The sequence below is a fragment of the Bos grunniens genome, chromosome 18 (assembly GCF_055505025.1).
Source record: "Bos grunniens cultivar Pamir isolate PY7600 chromosome 18, Bosgru_T2T1.0, whole genome shotgun sequence".
NCBI lineage: Eukaryota > Metazoa > Chordata > Mammalia > Artiodactyla > Bovidae > Bos > Bos grunniens.
In genome coordinates, this window is record NC_141182.1 from 50,082,955 (window position 1) to 50,103,066 (window position 20,112).

The 20,112-nt window shown below is 51.5% G+C and overlaps 1 protein-coding gene across 23 annotated transcripts; it reads right to left on the bottom strand.

Annotated features, from left to right (window-relative positions):
• Positions 1–73: 73 nt before the first annotated feature.
• Positions 74–18,546, bottom strand: COQ8B (coenzyme Q8B). 23 transcript variants are annotated; one of them, XR_015146013.1, is made up of 15 exons: positions 17,943–18,546; positions 17,230–17,334; positions 16,974–17,093; positions 16,758–16,824; positions 14,932–15,009; positions 11,745–11,867; positions 11,517–11,602; positions 10,145–10,285; positions 9,920–10,042; positions 8,866–8,959; positions 6,126–6,267; positions 5,863–5,970; positions 3,498–3,563; positions 1,317–1,403; positions 74–861 (listed from the first exon to the last, which is right to left on the bottom strand). XR_015146013.1 is itself a non-coding variant. In XM_086352596.1 (15 exons), exons 1-15 carry the CDS (start codon positions 18,042–18,044, stop codon positions 580–582), a joined length of 1,683 nt encoding a protein of 560 aa, XP_086208722.1. In that variant the 5' UTR covers positions 18,045–18,546; the 3' UTR covers positions 74–579. The 23 variants fall into 23 exon arrangements, 19 of the variants coding, with proteins under 19 accessions (XP_086208722.1, XP_086208734.1, XP_086208723.1 ...); XR_015146016.1 differs by lacking the exon at positions 17,943–18,546 and adding an exon at positions 17,732–17,795; XR_015146018.1 differs by lacking the exon at positions 17,943–18,546 and adding an exon at positions 17,708–17,795.
• Positions 18,547–20,112: the final 1,566 nt, after the last annotated feature.

The window sequence follows — 20,112 nt, forward strand, 5'->3', positions numbered from 1 at the left end:
GGGGGCTGGCCATCTGCACCTGGAGGCAGCCTGCGACCTCCCCCCACCCCTGGAGCAGAGAAAAGAACTGGGGGAATGGGAGGGTCACTTTTATTAGGTCTGAAGTTTCACCACCCCCCCCACCATGCCCTCCCCAAACACACAGAGAGGATGCCACCAGGGAGAAGGCAGCTGGTGCAGGGGTGAGCAAGGCAAAGGTAAGAGCTCCCTCCACCAACCACCACCCCCTCCTCTTTCACGGACCACATCTATGGGGAACCTGAGGCAGAGGTGAGGGGCTCCCCCTCTAGCTGCTTCTGCATCTCCGTGATGGCAGTGCAGAGGGGCCTAAGACTCTCTCAAATGTTTCCAGAAATAAATACCAGGGTAGAATTCCTGGATGCTCCCTTTGGAGTGGGGAGGGCAGGACATGGGGGTATGAAGCTGGGAGTGTCCTAGTCCCAAGCCCACAGGGGGTCCCCAGGCCTAGAGCAGGGGGGGAAAAGAAGCCTCATAGCAGGGGATGGCCTGCTATGGGGCTGGAGTCCTGAGATGGAGTCTCTCTGATGGGTCCTCTGGTTAGGAGGCTATGGGCCGTGGCTATGCCTGGCGACTAGCCCAGTAGCGGTGGTAGGTGTCCTGGAAGAGGTCCCGGCAGGCGATCTGGGCACGGAGGCGGGCGCAGGCCAGGAAAGCCCCAGCCAGCTTTCGGTGCAGGGCGTAGGTCTCCTCGGGTGGTGGGCGAAGCCGGTGCCGCAGCAGCACAGGGATGAGGCCCTGCACGCGGCGGGCAGTGTCACCCGCCCCAAAGTCGTAGGGGCCCTGAGTGGCAAAGGGCTCCCCCAGGATCATCACAGCCTCCACGTGGGCATCCGAGAATGCCTAGGGATTGGGGAGACCAGAGGCACCCAGTGTGGACATATAGCCCTCTGCTCCCCCAGAGTCTCAAGTATAAACACAAGCCCTCAATTTCCCAGAGAACAACAGGCAGCCTCCGCTCCTTCCGGAACCCCTAAGAGACAAGAAGCCCCCCTCTACTCCCCAAAGAAAGCACCCTTCCTGTCCTCTCAGGGCCTCCAGTTGACACATAGCCTTCACTCTCTAGGACAGAGATGCAGCTTCTGTTCCTCAACCCCCTGCCCCACCAAATCCACAAGCAGCCAGCCCCCCACTCCCTCTCTAGAATAGATGAGTGGTACCCCCATTTAGTCCTCCTCCCCAGAGCCCCAGTACAGAGAAGCGGTCCCCCTAGAGTCCCCCACTCATCCACAGTTCCCCCCAGTAGAGAGAAGCGCTTTTACTCTCCGCAAGGAGACACCAGTTCCAACTCTCCCCACCTTGGTCTCAAAGCCTGTGAGAAATTTGAGGTCTCTCGATTTCTGCAGGACCCGGTCTTTATCTCCATTGGCTGCAGCCATCACCACCTGGAAAGGCGGATATGGGCACAGAGTCAGAGGGGTTCAAGGGTGGGTTTGGAGACGGGAGCTGGAAGCCTGGCCCTGCCCAGATCCACTTCTGTTCTCCTCTGTCTAAGCCCTCTCACCTGGAAGCCTCTCCCTCTCCACCTTACCCCTGTCTGTGCCTCTCTCAAGACTGTTTCTGAGCCTGGGGGTTGGGGTGGTCAGGCGTTCCGCCCACTTGGCTGGGAAGGCAGAGGCTGCCTGGAAGCAGGACAGAGCAAAGCAGATGCCAAGTGATGCCCACGGGTCCAAACACTCAGTTGCTAAAGGGTGTGACCATGACCCAGAACTGCCTCTGAGGTTGCCATCTCTGGGATCACTTGGTTGATGTCTGGCTTCCATACTGGACTTGGAGCCCCAAGAGGGCAGGCATCCCAGTTGGGTATAGTCCCAAGTGGCACAGGGTCTGGCACTCATTCAGGAGGCCCTTGGTGAAAACCCTTGTTTAGTAAATCAGTGTTTGGAGCTAAGCAGCTCTCCAGCCATGTAGTGGGCAGGAGTTGAGGGCGTAGGGACAGACAGACAGAATTGGGAGCCAGCCAGCCATCCCAGCTCTGCCACTCACTGGCTGACTCTGGGAAAGTCACTTTGCTTTGGGGGCCTCTGCTTTCTCATCTGTGAAGTGGGGATGCTGAAATTGTCTTCCTCATGGGGCTCTGGGAGGATGAAGGTGTATCTGTGGCATGCTTCACACGGTGTGTGTGTGCTCGGTTGTGTCCGACTGTTTGTGGCTCTATGGACTGTAGCCCTCCAGGCTCCAATGGCCATGGGATTTTCCTGGCAAGAATACTGGAGTGGGTTCCCATTTCCTCCTTCAAGGGATCTTCCTGACCCAGGGATTGAACCCACATCTACCCGTGTCTCCTGCATTGCAGGTGGATTCTTTACCACTGAGCCACCGGGGAAGTTGCCCACACGAAGGAAACACCATAAATATCATGAATTCCTATTACTACAGTAAGTGCCCTACATATGAATGAGTTCCTTTCTGAGAGCCCATTCCTAAGTTCAGTTTTGCTCCTAAGTCCAACAAAGTTAGCCTGGGTACCCCGTTAACACGATCAGTTATATACTGCTGCTTTTACGCTGGCTTCCGGACATTTGGGGCTTGAGAGAAAGATGTTGTACTACTGTACTCCGTACTGTACAGTATACAAAAGCATAGGCCCCTGTAGAGGATGCACGAGGTGACAACAGAGGTGACGGTTACGCCAGAGACGTGAACTAACTTACGTGACCGGACATGTGAACACAGGTTCGCATCTTTGAAAGTTTGCAACTAGAGGTTTGTGTGTCGGGGACTTACTGTATTAAAAGGTGCATAGGAGGGTCCCTGTTTCCCAGAAGAGGAACCAGGCTCAGAGTGGGGAATGGCCCGGCGAGGAGGGGAAGGGGGATGAACCCTTCACCACTGGGTTGCCCCTTCTTGGGAGGAAGGGGGATACAAGATTAACTCTGGCAGTTCTGGTCTGTCCTGGCTCCCCCTGCCCCAGCCTGTCTGGCCATCTGTCACGCCTGCGGTCCTCGGGGGACCCGTGTGACAGGGCTTTTTTAAACTGGAAAAGGCTGGGGAGGAGGCAGGAGGGCCATGCTAAACAGGACTGTGGGGGTGGGGAGGGGATGTCCCAACTACCCAGAGAAGCCTCAGCTTTGCACCTCCAGAGTGGCCTGCAGAGAGAACCCCAGGGAGCCTGTGTGTCTGTGTTGCGGGGTGGGGTAACCAACTCTTTCCTGTCCCCATGCAAAGGCGACCCCCCCCCCACCCACCAAGGCCCAGCTCCTCAAGCCAGAGCCCTAGGCCTGTCTCTGACACCTCTTCTGCCAGCTCCCCCACCCCACCCCAGCCTCCTAGGGTTTAAGAAACCACTTGTTATTCAGGAGTTTCCTAATTTTGTGTCCCTCCCCTGCTCTGAACAAGCTGCAAAGCATGGCTTCAGAGATCCAGGGCCTTATTATTTATTTCTTAATGCCAGATATTGTATTTCTCCTTCTCTGCAAGCCTTAGTATCTGGCTTGAGGCTTGGCCCTTCAGAGACCCCAGGGCTGGGGAACACTCACCTCAATGTAATGGTCTGTGAATTCGGTCCCAAATTCCCGGCTTGCCCCGAAGTCCAGCAAGGTCACCTGGGATTGAGGGATGGTGAAAGTGACGCTGGGGGTCCACCAATGCTCCCCATTGTCTGTGGGGGTGCCAGGGCCCATCCCTCTGTCCCCCCCAACACACCCCCTCCTGCCCGAGTCCCTGACCAGCTGCCTCCCGGGACTCCTGGCTTCTGGTCTCCACACTTCAATCCATCCCACCATGAAGCTGAAGGGACCTGGCTTTTATTTTGGGGGTTCTAGTTGTTTTTATAATAACATGTTTTAGGCACAGAAGAAAAAGAAACATCCAGAGAATAAGAAAATACATGGAAAAGTGAAATCAACACTCACAAATCCTACTACCAATACACTCACAAATATACTGCCAATCAAAGTGGGTCCTGATTCTACCTCCCCCAGTCCCTACCCTCTCTTTCAGGGTCACTACTTTCCTGAAATATTATTGTTTCCTGAAATTCCCATGCGTGCACTGCTACATGTTCTACATATATGTGGACCCATGAACAATACATAGTCATGTTTTGCGTATTTTAAAACTTCACATACATGGCATTTAGGATAGTTATTCTGCAAATTCTTTGTGTTCAATGTGGTTTTGCAATTCATCCCCACTGCTCTAGCTCTTACATTCATTTTTTCTCTGCCCAGTTAAGATCCTGTTGGGTGAATATATCACATTTATCTGCTTGATGGGCACTGTGGTTATTTTGGGGTTTTGCTAGGGAATGAACACATGTGTAAGTTTCTCTGTAACAGTGGAGTTCAAACTATTGATCACAACCCACAGTAAGAAAATGCAGATTCAAAAACGAGGGGACATAAGGATACGCATGGCTGATCCATTGTGCTCCACAGCAAAACGGACACATCAGCGTAAAGCAACTATTGTTGTTTAGTCGCTAAGTTGTGTCCGACTCTTGCGACCCCATGGACTGGAGCCTGCCAGGCTCTTCTGTCCATGGGATTTTTCCAGGCAAGAATACTACAGTGGGTTGCCAATTCCTCCTCCAGGGGATCTTCTGAAACCCAGGGATAGAACCCACGTCTCCTGCATTGGCAGGCGGACTCTTTACTATTGACCCACCAGGGAAGCTCTATACTCCAAAAAAAAAAAAAAAAGTAGATTATTCTGGGCTCCAGTGCGAATGCACACATAAATATAAACATCAAACACAAGTGTCCCGAAACAATATGATCCCTCCCACTGGCAACATAGTCTATGCCTTTAAAATAAAACAGCTTCTGAGACCCAGCGAATTGATGTCAGGACTCAGATCACTGCCCTCCACCCCCACCCTGGCCCCCAAGTTGGGAAAACTGCCCTCCCTGCCGTGGGAGCCTTGGAGGGATGCAGGCGTCTGTGCACTTGGGGAAGAAGGTGGCAAGGGACAGAGGCTGGATGCAGTGGGGCCCTGTTGCCCTCAGCACATGGCTCACTTGACCCTGAGGCTGCTGGAAGCTGTGGAAGGGACTTGTGCTTTAGAAGGACTCCTCCGGGGACGGAATGGCACAGACCACGGTGGAAAGCTACTGAGCAACCATGCATGCCGAGAGCCTTTCAGTGCAAACTGTCACTCCCAGGCCTTTGGATTACCTGTGTCTTTTACCAGGAAAGCTCTTTATTCCCTGCTCCTTAAATGGCTGTGCCTCTCCTGTCTTTCTGGTTTCAGCTTCCTTGGCCCCACTCACCCCAGGCAGGGTTAGCCACCTTCCCTGGCTTCCCACCAACCCCTGAGCTTCCCCCATCACTTGACCCCTCTGTGGCCTGTGCTTCCCTACCAAGGTACTAACTGCAGGTCACATTGTCTGGTGATGGGGCCTGTGTTGGGTGAGGAACTCTGGGAAGGCAAGGGTCGGAGTTGTCTTGGCATCACTGTCAAGAGGCAGTAGTTGTTAATACTTGGGATGTTCTAAGTGAATGACAGGTGAGGTAATGACTCTTCTCCATTGCCACTGCCTAGCCAGAGATTTCCCAGCATCCCTTGCACCTAGATGAGTCATGTGTCCAGTTCCTATCAATGGAATGGTGAAGAGAATGATGGGTCATTTCTGGCCAAAGCAGTTAGGCAGGAGGTTACCTTTTCAACCTCTCTTTCCCCTTGCACTGGAAGGAGAGCCTTTCAAGGCCTGGGGTGTGTGTGGGGAGGGGGTGGTGGCACACTCACAAAAGGGAAGGAGCCTGGGTCCCTGAATCACTGCATGGAGGAGGCCGCTCCAGCCTGCTACAACAGCTATTGGAGCTATTGTGCTGAGCTACTGACATAGTGGGAAATATCTGTTACAGCACCTGACGCACCCTGACACGTCACAAGGAACCCACCTGGTGGCTGGAAGCATCATACAGGAAGTTGGCCCAGTTGGGGTCTGTCTGCATGAATCGGAACTCAAACAGCTCCCGAAGACAAAGCCTCAGGAGCTGGAAGCAGATCTGGGGTGGGGAGAAGGAGTAACAGAAATCTCAGAGTCATGTGCCCCCTGTAAAGCCCTCTGAAGCCTGGAGGGGGACCATGGGTCTGACCTGCCCCGCCCAGCCAGCCCTGCCCCAGGGCAGCACCCTTCTGACTGTCCCATGAGTCCATGTACCTGGTTCCGGATGTCTTGGCTCAAGCCCTGGCATTGGTCCAGGGGGACCCCTCCAGCCAGCTCCATGCCCAGCACCCGCGTCGTGCACAGCTCCTGAATCACCGCCGGCACCCGAAAGAAGGGGTCATCTGCCAACAGCTGCCTGGGGCAGATGGGAGGGTAGGGGTGGGGACCTCACTCTTCAGGCCCCTGTGGCCCTGGCTTGAGCCCTCCCCCTCCTCTGAGAAGTCTTCCATGGGAAAGTCTGTGTCTCATCTTCTCTCCTGCCCTCTTCTTTCCTCTCTGCCCTGAGTGATGGCCAATACCTGGCTGGACTGACACCCATTCAGACACTTCCTTCATTGACTCATGCATTCATTCAACAAATATCTCTGTGCCTGCTCCTAAGTGCAGCTGGAGACCCAGGGACCACTTCCCTACTGGAAACACTTCTCTGACTTCTGGTCACCCCAGGATGAGCTCAGTGTGTTAAACTCAATGAGCATTACTTTCTCATCAACTTATTAATTCATCTATCTGAAAAATAGTCACTGATATACAAATCTCTGAGTCCACAGTGATACTCGTTGGCCACTCCTTGGAGTCATTATTCTGAACACTGACTAATAAAGGGCGCTCTTGGCGTCCATCCCTGTGTTGGATGATGCTGGGTGACAGAGCAGTAACAGGAGCCCCAGGCATACCCCGCTGCCCCGCCATCAGTCACAGAAGACCACATTCTAACAAACAGACCAACAGTAGATTGAGATAAGCATGTTACTGTGAGATATGGGAGGCAAAGAATATGAGCAAGGCCTCTGGTTGGGGACCTGTAGGAAGGCATTGGGGATGGGGGTGGGGGGACAGGGAGCTGGGGAAATGATGTGGGTTTTATCCTAAGAGCACTGGGAAATTCTGGGAGGGGGTGGTCTCCCCAGACCCCACACAGGAGTGCTCTGGCCCAGCCCACTTGACACTCTCTTATCTCCAGGTCCTACTTTGCTATGCTGTGCTTAGTCACTCAGTTATGTCTGACTCTTTGTGACCCCATGGACTGTAACCCTCTAGGCTCCTCTGTCCATGGGGATTCTCCAGGCAAGTATACTGGAGTGGGTTGCCAGGCCCTCCTCCAGAGGATCTTCCCAACCCAGGAATCTAACCAGGTCTCCCGCATTGACATTCTGCTTTGGGGGATGGTATTTTTGTGCTTGTTGATTAAATCTCTGATGTTTGAACTGCTCCTCATGGGCCAGGCTTCTGCTGAGCATTTAGTCAGCACAATAACTCCCTCTTTTAAAAAAATACTTATTTGGTTGTGCTGGGTCTTAGTTCCAGCACATAGAACCTTTTAGCTGTGGCCTGTGAACTCTTAGATGTGGTCTGTGGGATCTAGTTTCCTGACCAGGGATCGAACCCCAGGCCCCCTACATTGGAAGCAGGGAGTCTTGGCCACTGGACCACCAGGGAAGTCCCAGCACAATTCCCCTTTATCCTCACTTTCTCTGAGGATGCTCTCTTGAGGTCACCATGCAGATTAAAGCTACCCAGTCCATTAAGGGCTGACCCAGGACTGAATCCTGACTGGATCCCACATCTGAGCCCAGGCCCCTAACCACTGCCTTCTATTGCCTTCATATCTACAGAGCTGGGCTCAGTAAACATGTGGGCCATGCTTCGCACTGTGGAGGGTCTCACTGAGATGTAATTAATTGCAGTTTATCACGATGCTCTAAGATACAACCACTGTTCCACGGAGCTGAAGTTCACTCCTTTTCAATGCTACGTGATACTGTGTTGATGAATATACCATAATTTATTCACCCTGCTGGATAAGTCTGATAGATTTGGGTTGTTTCCAATTTGGGGCTATGAGTGTTCGGAGTATTCTGGAAAAGTCTGATGGTGTGTACTGGCATACATGTCCCTAGAGTATTTAGCCAGGAGGGCAACTCTTGGGTTAGATATGGATCCTAAGCCTTGATGATGCCAAACCATTCTCCAAAACGCTTCTATCCATTGTTCCTCCTGCCCACAGAGTATAAGGGATGACCTGGAGCCCCCAGCTCTTTTGTTTTTAAGTTTATTTTTTGGCCACGATGTGAGGCACATGGGATCTTAGTTCCCTGACCGGGAATTGAACCTGTGCCCCTGCATTGTAAGGGCAGAATCTTAGGGACTGGATCACCAGGGAAGTCCCTGGAGCCCCCAACTCTTGATAGCTTCATCTCTGTTAGTCCAGTGGGTGTGACTGAGTGCCTGCTGACAAGTCTGTCTCCTGCATCGGACTGCAGGGGTTCAGGGTCCCATTTGACCGATGAGAAAGTAGAGACATTTAGAGAGAGGAATTTAGAATGCTCACAGAGGACACAGGGTGTGAATGAAGTAATGAGTGAAGGGCTGGATGGATGATCAAATGAATGAAGAGAGAAGCAGTCTGCCAGCCCCACCGCAGGGCTCCAGCTGCCCTCTCGGCCCGTGAAGGAATCTGGAGGGTAGAAGGGGGCCTCTAGGAGCCTGCGTGTATGTGTTAGTCACTCAGTCGTGTCCAACCCTTCCCGACCCCATGGACTGTGGCCCGCCAGGCTCTTCTGTCCTTGGGATTTCCCAGGCAAGAATACTGGAGTGGGTAGCTATTCCCTTTTCCAGGGGATCTTCCCCACACCAAGGGATTGAACCTGGGTCTCCTGCATTGCAGGCAGATTCTTTACTGCCTGAACTACCAGGAAAGCCTGCCCAGGGGCCTACAGGGGCGTCAGCTCACCTGAAGTTCTGGGCACAGGCTGCCTCACGACGATAGTCACACTCCCATGCCAGCTCCCGCTGCAAGGCCTGCAGGCTCTGCTCAGCAAACAGGCCTGGGGGTGGGAAGTAGGGGCGGGGGGCGGGGAGGGTGCAGCCATGTCAGGCAGGGAAGGCCACAGACTGCCTCCTGCCCCCTGCCTGACCCCTCAGGCTCCCACTCAGGGACATCTTCTGCTGCCAGTCGTGTCTGTCACTCTGTCTCCCCAGCCCTCATCCCTTCTGCTCCATGTCTTTCACCCACACGCTCTGGGCACACACTCCCCTCAGCCCTTCACACAGCTGCAGGCTCTGTGGAAGCCTCTTGGCTGGGGTCTCTTTCTTGGGCACGCACACTGGTCCTTAGGCCCTTTTCACAGTCACATCTGCCACCTATTCTCTGTCCCTTTTTTGGCCACACTGCACACACCATGGCATGTGGGATCTTAGTTCCCTGACCAGGGATTGAACCTGTGCCCCCTGCAGTGGAAGCGCACAGTCTTAACCACTGGACGGCCAGGGGAGTCCCCCTCTGTCCCTATTTCTTGCTCCCTTATGCTGCTTCCAGTGTCTCTGAAGCTTCCTTCTGGGCCTGACTCTCATTCTCACTCTCCCCCCACCCTCTCTCTCTCTCTCTCTCACAAACACACACACACACACACACACACTCTGCTCCATCTCCCTCAGGTGCTCTCTCACATACTGTAACACACTCGTGAGGTCCCACTAACACCCCCTCCTGTTTCTGTGGCTCGTTCTCAGGCCTCCTGTCCCGCTCTGCACATCCCGTGTGTCTGTTTCTGGATTTCTGTCTGGGCTTCTGTCTCTCAGGATCTCTGTCAGCACGTCTAAGCCTGACTTTGTCACATGCCTATACCCTGGGTTCTCCCCACCTTGGTGTCCCTTCTGTTTCAAACACCCAGACTTGGGTGCTCACTCGGGCTCACACACGTGAAACACCCTGCCATGAGCTGCTGGCCACCCCCTGCTGCGTCCAGCCCCCCCCCTCCACTTTATCTCTTCAGGGTGCCACCCACCACAGTTGGGGTTGGGGTGAGGGGGGTACTGCGTGCCTCACCCTCCGGCAGGGCCACGCTCATCTTGAGCACCGCCAGCAGGTTCTGGACATCGCTCTGGATGCTCTGGGCAACGCCTGGGTACTGGGAGGGGAGGAGGGAGGGGGGATTGCAGTCCCCCTGGGGTGGCCACCCCTGGGGTGGCCAGGTGCCCCCCCTCAACTCCCACCCTGCTTCCCCTCTCACCTGGATCTTCACGGCCACCTCTGTGCCGTCCCTCAGCACGCCCTGGTGCACCTGCCCAATGGAGGCAGCTGCAAAGGGCACCTCCTCCAGAGAGGCCACCTTGGCCTGCCAGTCCCCGCCGAGCTCCTCTTCGAGAACTCTCTGGAGAGAGTGGTCATGACACTTGTCATCATCGTTTCAGGCAGCTGGGTCCACGCCCTGTGCTGAGCGCTTCACAGGTCAATAACCCCACTCGCCACATGCAAGGCCTTGGGCCAAGCTCTTGGCTGCTACCCCACTTTACAGATGGGGAAACTGAGGCTCAGAGAGAGACCTCCTGGCCCAAGGTGATGAGCCAGGCGCTGACAGACTGGAAGGCCCATACTCCTGAGGCTGTGCAGGCTGCTGTGGGGAATGCTATTAGGTATAGTTAATCTGCCTACAACGTGGGAGACCCAGGTTTGATCAGTGGGTCAGGAAGATCCCCTGGAGAAGGGAATGGCAACCCACTCCAGTATTCTTGCCTGGAGAATTCCATGGACAGAGGAACCTGGCCAGCTACAATCTATGGGGTCACACAAGTCGGATACAACTGAGCAACTAACACTTCTTCATTTCAAGATTGATAATTGTCCTCCATTATACCCATATATCCATATATTGTATTATTAACTCTACAGTTAACATGATAAAAAAGAGCTAAAATTACAGAGCTCTTCCTGTGGGCTGGGCCCTGCGCAGAGTGGCTCAGAGGCGGGCAGGGTCATATGGAGAGAGAGAGAACAACACTCAGAAGGCAGGTGGCTGGATCCTGGGCTCCACACCCTTGCCCCAGTGATTAGAACAGCTCATGTCCTGGGCAGTTACTCAGTGTCAGGCACTGTGCCAACCTATTTACAGACACGCTCTCCTTTAATTAAAAAGCGGTAATAAGAACGGCTAACATTTGCATGTCACTCGTGGTGTGTCAGGCGCCCTTTCAGGTGCTCTGCACACACTGGTTTCTGTAACCCCAAGATGTGGGTGTTGTTAGAACTACCACCAATCATAGATGAGGTCACTGAAGCAGAAAGGGCAGGCCATGTGTCTGACCGCACAGGTAGCAAGTGGCAGAGCTGGGGTTTGAACTCCCAAAGTCTGGCCTCTGACCACAGTGCTTCACAGCCTCTTTCACAGCCCAGACAGAGCCCTGAGCCTGCCAGGAACTGGACGAAGAGCCCTGTGCTTTTTTCTCACTGACTCATCACCACCATTCTCCGAGATGTCGGCTTTAGTGATTCCTGTTTAACGAACGGGAACACTGAGTCAGACAGGGAGCCGAGCCATGAAGCCAGGAGGGCCAGGCAGGTGGGGCAGGCCTCCTTCACCAGCCTTTCCCGCTCGGAGCACTCACCAGCATCTGCCAGCGTGGCATGAAGTCGGCGCTCTGGCGGACCCGCTCGAAGATGCGCTGCAGCTGGGGGCTGATGAAGCTGTTGTCTTGGGAGATAGCGAGAAGCCAGTGAGAGGGGAGGCTACGAGGGGCCCTGTGGGAGTATCTGAAGCCGGGGCTTGGTGGTAGGTGGGGTGGGGTGAGGCTGAGGTCAGGGGTCAGGAGTCAAGAGTCATCATGCTGCTGTACCCTGGATGCTGAGCATTTGGCCAACCTTGAGGGCAGCCCCCCGAACTGTACACAAGGTCTGCACGATCCTCTCAGCGTTGGCCTCTGACAGGAAAAGGCTGGAGCCTGGCTGGGAGCCTCCCTCTAGGGTGGAGAGAATCATCGTTAGTACGGCAACCACAAAAAAGATCATTATGACACCACCGCACAGACACCAGAATGGCTAAAACAAAGACGACAATACCAAGTGTTGGCAAAGATGTGGAACGCTGGAACGCCAGCGCTGCTGCTGACCGTGCCACGGCCCAGGCCCTTTGGGAAACAGTTGGGAAGTTTCCACTGAAGCATACAACTGTACCCGATTTCTCTCTGAGGTATATCCCCAAGGGAAATGCATAAATGTGTCCACCAACAGATGCCCAAGAAGGTTCACGGCAACACTGTTACAACAGTCTCAAAATGGAAACAACCCAAAGGACCATCAATAGAACCAACAAAGGGACTGTGGAAGAGCCACGGGGTGATGAGAACAGCGTTGAACAACCTATGACAGCTTACAGTAACACAGACACACCTCTTAAACAGAATGCTGAGCGGAACAAGCCAGACACATGCCATGAAACACTGTCTGATGATACGGGTGTAAGGAGCAAAAACAGACACAACTAATCTTGAGGGTCAGAAGCCAAGACAGTGGGGACCCCTGATGTGGGGAGGACATGCCAGAATGGGTACAGAAGAGCTTCTGGAGAACCAGGGCAGCAATTCTCCAACTGTGGTCTGGGGGCCCTGAGACCCTCTAGGAGAGTCTGTGAGAACAGAACTTTCATAATTATATCAATACATTATTTTCCCTTTTTTACCCTTATTAGCCTATAAATGTTCAGTGGCGTTTTCCAGAAGTTCTGTGACTTGTGATGCTGTAATTGCTCTGATGACAGATGGAGTGAGTGTGTATATTCTTGTTTACAACATTTTTCAGTTTTTAAATTTCAATTTTTTTTTTTTTTGGCAAAACTGCACCAAAAAAAAAATGGGATCTTAGTTCACCAACCAGGAATTGAACCCAGGCCATCGGTGGTGAAAGCAGAGAGTCTCAACCACTGGACTACCAGGGAATCGTCCCAAATTTTTCAGTTTTAATCTCCAATACAGCACATATAGTAAATATAAACAAGTTCTTGGGGTTCTCATTCTGTTTTTTAATGGTTTTATTGAGATGTAATTCACACATGATATAATATACCCATTTAAAGCACGCAGTTCAGGGACTTCTAGCATTTTCAGTTGTGCAACTATCGCCATGATCAATTACAGAACATTTTCCTCACCCCCAAAAGGGCACCCATACCTATTAGCAGTTGTTTAGCCACTAAGTTGTGTCTGACTCTTTTATGATCCCATGGACTGTAGCCTGCCAGGCTCCTCTGTCCATGGGATTTTCCAGGCAAGAATACTGGAGTGGGGTGCCATTTCCTTCTCCAGGGTGTCTTCCCAGGGATCGAACCCGTGGCTCTTGCATTGGCAGGTGGATTCTTTACCACTGGGCCACCAGGGAAGCCTGTGAGCAGTTACCCCCTCCCATTTCCCTCACCCACCTGCCCTTGAGCCCCTGGAAACCACTAATCTACTTTCTATCTCTGTAGATTTCCCTCCTCTGGACATTTTAGATAAATGGAATCATAAAATATATGGCCTTTTGTGTCTGGCTTCTTTCACTCAGGATAGTATTTCAAGATTCAACCACACAATAGCATGGATCAGTCCTTCATTCCTTTTCATGGCTGAATAAAATCCCATTGTATAGATATAACACATTTGGTCTATCCATTCCTCAGTTTTAAAGATATAAATGGATCTTAAGATTAAAAAGTTTGAGAACTGCTTGTTTTAGGGTTTTTTGATATGGGTACACAGATGCGTCCACTTTGTGAAAACGACCCATGCTGTACAATTAGATGTGTGTGGTTCTATATGCAAATTCTATATTCAATAAAGTGTTTATTAAGCTTTTATTTATTTCATAACAGTTATTGAGCTCTTTATTGAGGGCTCACCTTGTGCTAGGCAGAATTTTAAGTGTTTCTATGGATTCTTTGGCTGAATCTCTACAATCACCCCAGGAAGTAAGAAAAACCAATGCCTTAAATTTCAAGGTGAGGAAGCCAGAGATTCAGAAAGGTGCCTTGCCTGGCTCTAGGTCACACAGCACAGAAGTGGCAAAAAAGGTTGTAAATTCAGTCTGGCCTTACCTTAAAGCCAGACCGTTCCTCCACCTACTGCCAACTTTTTGCTTTGAAAAAGATCCAAACAGACAGAAAGGATGCATTCATCCTGTGAATACCTACACACCTGATTCAAAGTTTTGACATGCTCCTTCACCCACTTTAACTGTACCCAGACACTGACCATTATTTTTGCTGACTGATCTGCAGCACTCAACCTGTGCTAAGAAGAAGAATGATCCCCTACACAATCACAATGCCAAAATCACATCCAAGAAAATTAACACTGGGACTGCCCTGATGGTCCAGTGGCTAAGACTCCATGCTTCCAATGCAGGGGACGTGGGTTCGATCCCTGGTCAGGGAAGTTCCACATGCCACGTGGCCAAAAAATACAAAATTAAAATAATAGCAGAGTTAATAAATTTGACATTAAAAAAAAAGAAAATTAACACTAATTCTCAACTATCTACCATCCAGTCATATTCTGACTTTCCCGTTTGTCCCCCAAAGTCTTTTATAGTCATTTTTTTTCAAACATTCAATCATGGCTCACACATTCCCTTTGTCGATTATTATCTCTCTAGTCTCTTTTTCATTTAGAATATCCACCCCTGTTTTTGTTTCAAGACACTGACATGCTGGGGAATCGTACCCACAAATGCTGATCTCTACACTGCCCGTCCATCTCTATTGGCCACAGACCCTCAGCAGCTCTCCTATTTTTGTACTTCCTCTGCTGCTTACAGTTAGGAACTGCACTGTGGATGGCTTACATTTTTTCCCCCATGACCTGCTTCTACCCATCACCACCCTGACAGCAGCTTCACCTGCTCTGAGCACTCCACCATGACCCAAAGAGGTGGATATGTCATTGTTGGCTCCATTCTCTGTATGAGGAAACGGGCTCAGAGAGGTGAAACCACTTGTCCCAGGACACACAGCAAGGCCAGGGTGTGGACCCAGGCACGTGGCTCACTTACCTGACTGTACACCTCCTCCGGGCAGGGACTTCTTGGCCACCTCAGCCAGTGCTCCCAGCCCCAAGCTCACAGCCAGTCCTGGGGAAGGGAGAGGGGGACCTGAGTGCTCACTTGCCCTGGGGTGATCTCCTTCCCCATCCCCTCATCACCTCCCTGACCCTCTTTCCTGTCTCCCTCTATGTACCCCTGTCTCCCATCTCTTTGTAGTCAACTCTCTGCATCCCTCTGTCTCTACATCAGTCTCTTACTCACTGTCTCCCTGCTTGAGGTTCCCATGGAGGTGAAGCTACCTCTGTTTCCAACCCTCTCTCCTTGTCTCTGTCTCCCAGGTCAGTGTTTTTCACCCCCGGCTGCACCCAGAATCACGTGAGGAGCTTTTATAAATACGATGCCCAGGCCCCACCACTGAGGTTCTGGTTATACTGGCCTGAGACGAGCCCTCGGCATGTGGGATCTTAGTTTCCCGACCAGGGGTCGAACGCAAGTCCCCTGTGTTGGATTCTTAACCACTGGACCACCAGGGAAGTCACTAGCCCTATTTTTTTTTTAGATTTTTTGATGTGGACCAGTTTTAAAGTCTTGAATTTGTTACAATATTGCTCCTGTTTTATGTTTCAGGATTTTTTGCCACAAGGCATGTGCGATCTTAGCTCACCGACCAGGGACTGAACCCAAACTTTCTGCATTGGAAGGCAAGGTGCTAACCACTGGATCGCTAGGGAAGTCCCTCAGAATTCTTTTTCTTTTAGGCATCCATCCCAGATGACTCCAGTGTACAGCCAAGAGTAAGAAGGCCTGGAAACGATCCCCTTCTCCCCGCAGGTCGCTCTGTCTTCCTATGATTCCTGTTTCTCTTCTTCATGCGCACCTGTCCTTTTCTAAGTCAGCTTTTTCTCCATCTTTGCCCTTCCCTCCACCCAGTATGTCTGTCTAGGCCTCCTCTCAGTTCCTCCTTTTGATGTTATCTCTCCAGCTCTGATTTCCTCTGCCTTCTCTGTCTCCTCGTCCTTAAAGACATCTTAAGTCACTCTGCCTCTTGTATTCTCATCATTTCCATAAATAATCATAGTTTGAATTTTCTGAGCACTTTCCCATTGCCAAAAACCATTCCCAGTGCCTTTTATGTACTGACTCATTTGGTCCTCACACCCTCATGAGAGAAATTTTATAGAAACACTTCCATTCTACAGAAAAGGAAATCGAGGCTCAGAGAAGTAACTTATCCAGACTCACAAAGTGAGGATGCATAAGAATCACCCCCTTGAACCCCGGGCAGCCTGGTGCCAAAGCTCTAAGCAGTGCATTTGACTACTTTACACTGTGAATCAGTATCTTTAAAACTTGAACCATGATTCACAGTCAAGAAGACATTTGCATTATAACCGATAGAGACCAGTGATACATAATGTTTCATGAAACGAGACTTCTCCCTGACTCTACATCTGCACTCATATTTTCCATTCTTCTTTTAAATGCTGGTTGCAACCTACTAAATTATTTCATGCAGGTTGTGACCTGAAGTCTGAATAATCCTGGTGCAGGACCCAGGGTTTAGTCCTGTTTACCTCCCTTAGCCTCCACTTCCTCTATAGAATGGAAACAAACACTCACTGATTCACTGCAGAGATCACGTGTAAGGGGCCCTGCACATTCCAGGTTCTCAATAAACATAACATTCTTCTCTATTTCTCTTGGTTTTACAGACCTTTGCCTTCATTCTCTTTCCATCTCTCCCTCCTCTCTCTCTGATTCACTCTCTCCCTTGCTTCATTCTGTAAATGTCACCTCTTCTGATCTAGGTCACAGTCTCCCATAGTCACACCTACCCCCAAAGTTGGCCAAGCGGCTGATGCGGGAGGCGGGTACCTTGCGTTCTCGAGAACGGTCACTCAGCTGGGAAGTGGGAAGTGGGGAGAAGGTCTGAGCGGGAAAAGATGGACAGAGCACCCAGGCAGTCCGACCAACCTGCCACCACACCCTTCCCCAAGCTCCGGAGGGCAGCTGCCTTCATGGGGGTGTTGCTGAGTGGTATGCAATGATACCTGAGGCCGGGGCGTCTTCCTGATCCGGGCCTCCCGGGCCTTGCGAATGTCCTCCTCACCCAGGCCTCTGCCAGGCCCATTGTGATGAAGTTTTTGGGCCCAAAAATCCCCACATGGCCCCTGCAAGAGATGTGAACACTGGTAAGGAGTGGAGGATATGGTATCTGCCTGGCTCTTTTAGACCCCTCCCTGTTCTTTGGCCCCCTGAAGTCTCCTTCAGCCTCTTCCCCTTGGAAACCCCTCCCCAGCCTCTTACCCAGCAGCGGGGCCCCGGCCCCAGGGCCCCACAAGGCAGACCAATAGTCCGGCCCAGCTGTCCACAGGTCGCACGCAGTAGGCCCCCCACCTCCTGCCACATTGTCTGGGGGAGAAGAGGAGGGTATGGGTAGGAGTTGTGGGACTGATCTCTTCTTTGCCTCACGTTCCTCCCTGTCTACCCTAAGGCTCCCACCCGCCAAAGACTTCCTTCCCTGTTAATAGGCCCCCCAGTTTCTCCTGGTTCCCTCTCTCATTGCTAAGAACCCATGGCTCTTCCCGCGCACCTCTCCAAACCACTTTCCCCAGTCCCATCTCCGCCGTTGCTAGGGTCCTCCCCGTTGCTAGACACCCACAGATCCTCCAGGGCTACCTCTCCACTGCTCTGAGTACCCCCCTCGTAGCTAGGCACCGCCTTCCTCTCTGTTGCTAGGCACCCACAATTCCTTCAGTCTTCCCCCCATCCCGTTACTGGGCACCTCCCCTGGTTGCTAAGCACCCACTCCCTGGCTCGGGGTCAGCTACGCGCCGGGGGCCTCTTGCGCTTCCGGGAGTCTCCTCACGCCCGCCCCGTCCGGTCAGCTAGCCAATGACAGAGGAGCAGGTCACTGACTGGCACAAAATACGCCCCGCTGTGCGTGACGGGGCGGGGCCTAAGGGTGGTTAGGGGCACTACCGGAGCGCACACGTGCCATTTTATGCCCTTCCACTCACCTCGGAGAAACTTGTACGCAGCAGACCTTTCAGTTTCCTACACGTCTTTTTTTTGCAAACTTTCCTCTCCTGTAGAAACTCACTGCTCCGTTGCGTGAACATTTTGTCAACCTCTTATTTGTACTCCTAGTAGGTTCATCGCATCTCTCCTTTGAACACATATGTCCCCAGCAAACATTTCCCTTGCACATGGAGCCCCTCCACTTTGCAAGTTCACCCTCTGTTTCAAATAGCCATATCCTGCTACCCGCTCCCCCCGCCCCATGTGAAAACTCCCTCACAACCAGCCCTTTGCACACTGGGCCCCCGTTGCCCATACACCCTGGTCTCTCGGCTCCCCACCCACCTGCAGGATGGTGTGAGTGGGAGTCCTTTGTTTCCTGTAGGCCTGACATTTCCCAGAACACACTCAGCCAAGATTCCCTGTGCTGACTCAGGAGCCCTGGCATCCCAGAAAACCAGCTCCCAGCCCATCTGGGTGTGTGTGTTGTTGATGGGGGAAGGAGGACAGGCTTAAAGCATGCTCCCCCCACAATAGGCTGACTCACCCCTCTTCTCACAGTCTGGAATAGAAGCAGCTGGCTGGGGCATCTCTCCTACCACTTGAAGAAGGGATATGACACTGCACAGAACAGCCTCCCCCTCAACCCTGTCTATCCCACTTGGTCAGGAATCAGACCTCCCTATCTCTGTCCCTGTACTATTCAACCTCAGAAGAGCCTTATACTTTTCTGAATTTCAGCTTCCCAGCCTGTATGATGCACTAGGGGGACCCTACTATGACTTCTCATTGGTCTGTAAAGAGATGACTCATTTTAGAGCCCTGGGTCTGTGCCTAACACCCCTTTCCAGGTGACTCAGTTTCAAGACAGAAACCACCCCCTGTACTGTACCAGACACAAGGGTCTGACTCAGGAGCTAGGTGGCAGCTCACTCCAAGGGGCAAAATACATAAAAAGAACCTGTGACAATAACTCATCCTACAAAGCTGTGACTGATGGTACCAAGCTGGGTACTACATACCTCACATACATGAGATCATATCAGCTAGCCTGGTGACTACAAGCAAAGGCTACAGTCTGGCAGAGCTCTGAACCTCTGTGTCCCCATTTGTAAAGTGGGCTCATGGCATTCCCTCTTACTCAGGGTTAGTGAGAGAGAAATGCAGTGAAATCGTGTCTGTAAAGAGCTTGGCACAGAGCCAGTACAGAACAAGAGCTCTATACATGAGAGAAATTTCTTATAGAAAAACCATTCTTTTCAAAATTTCTGTGAAGTGCTTACCATATGCTTTTCTAGGCTCTGGGGACATAGCAAGAAACAATACAGACAAAAATCTTTGCCGTCTTGGTACTGGCTTCTGGTGAGGGGGGCACAATAAATAAGTATATGTAATAAATAAATAGATGAGTATATGTGATTAGGTGACACTTGTTAAAGAGAAAAATAAACCTGGGAAGGGCAGGGAGAGGAGGGAAGACTGTGCGTTTAAATAGGGTGGTTCAGGGAACTTCTCTGACAGTCCAATGGTTAAGACTCCTCACTTCCACTGCAGGGGGCGCTCGTTTTTTGATCCCTGGTTGTGATCTAAGATCCCACATGCCACTTTGTGTGGACCAAAAATAAATAAATAGGACAGTCAGGAAAGGCCTCATTGAGCAGACTTCGTTTGAGTAAAGATCTGAAGGAGGTGAGAGAAGGAACTATTGAAATAGCTGAGGGAAGAATGTTTCAGGCAGAGGGAACAACCAGTTCAAAGTCCCTGCCATGGAAGGAAAATAGGAAAGAGGTTAATGGCAGAGTGAATGAGGCAAAAAGGATAAGATGAGGTCTGGAGGTAAACAGAGCCAGCTCAGGTGTGCTACAAGGAATCACTCATGAGTCACTCAAGAGTTGGACACGACTGAGTGACTGAACTGAAGGTTCAAATCTATACAATTTGTATGTATGATCCTTTTGAAATTTATTTTACCTCTTTGGCTGCACAGGATCTTAGCTGCAGCACACAGGATCTTCCAACTTCTTTGCATCACGTGAACTCATTAGTTGTGGCATGTGGGATCTAGTTCCCTGACCAGGGATCAAGCCTGAGTCCCCTAAATTGGGAAGGCAGAGTCTTGGCCACTGGACCACCAGCGAATTCTCAGATGTATGAGAATTCCCTGGTGGT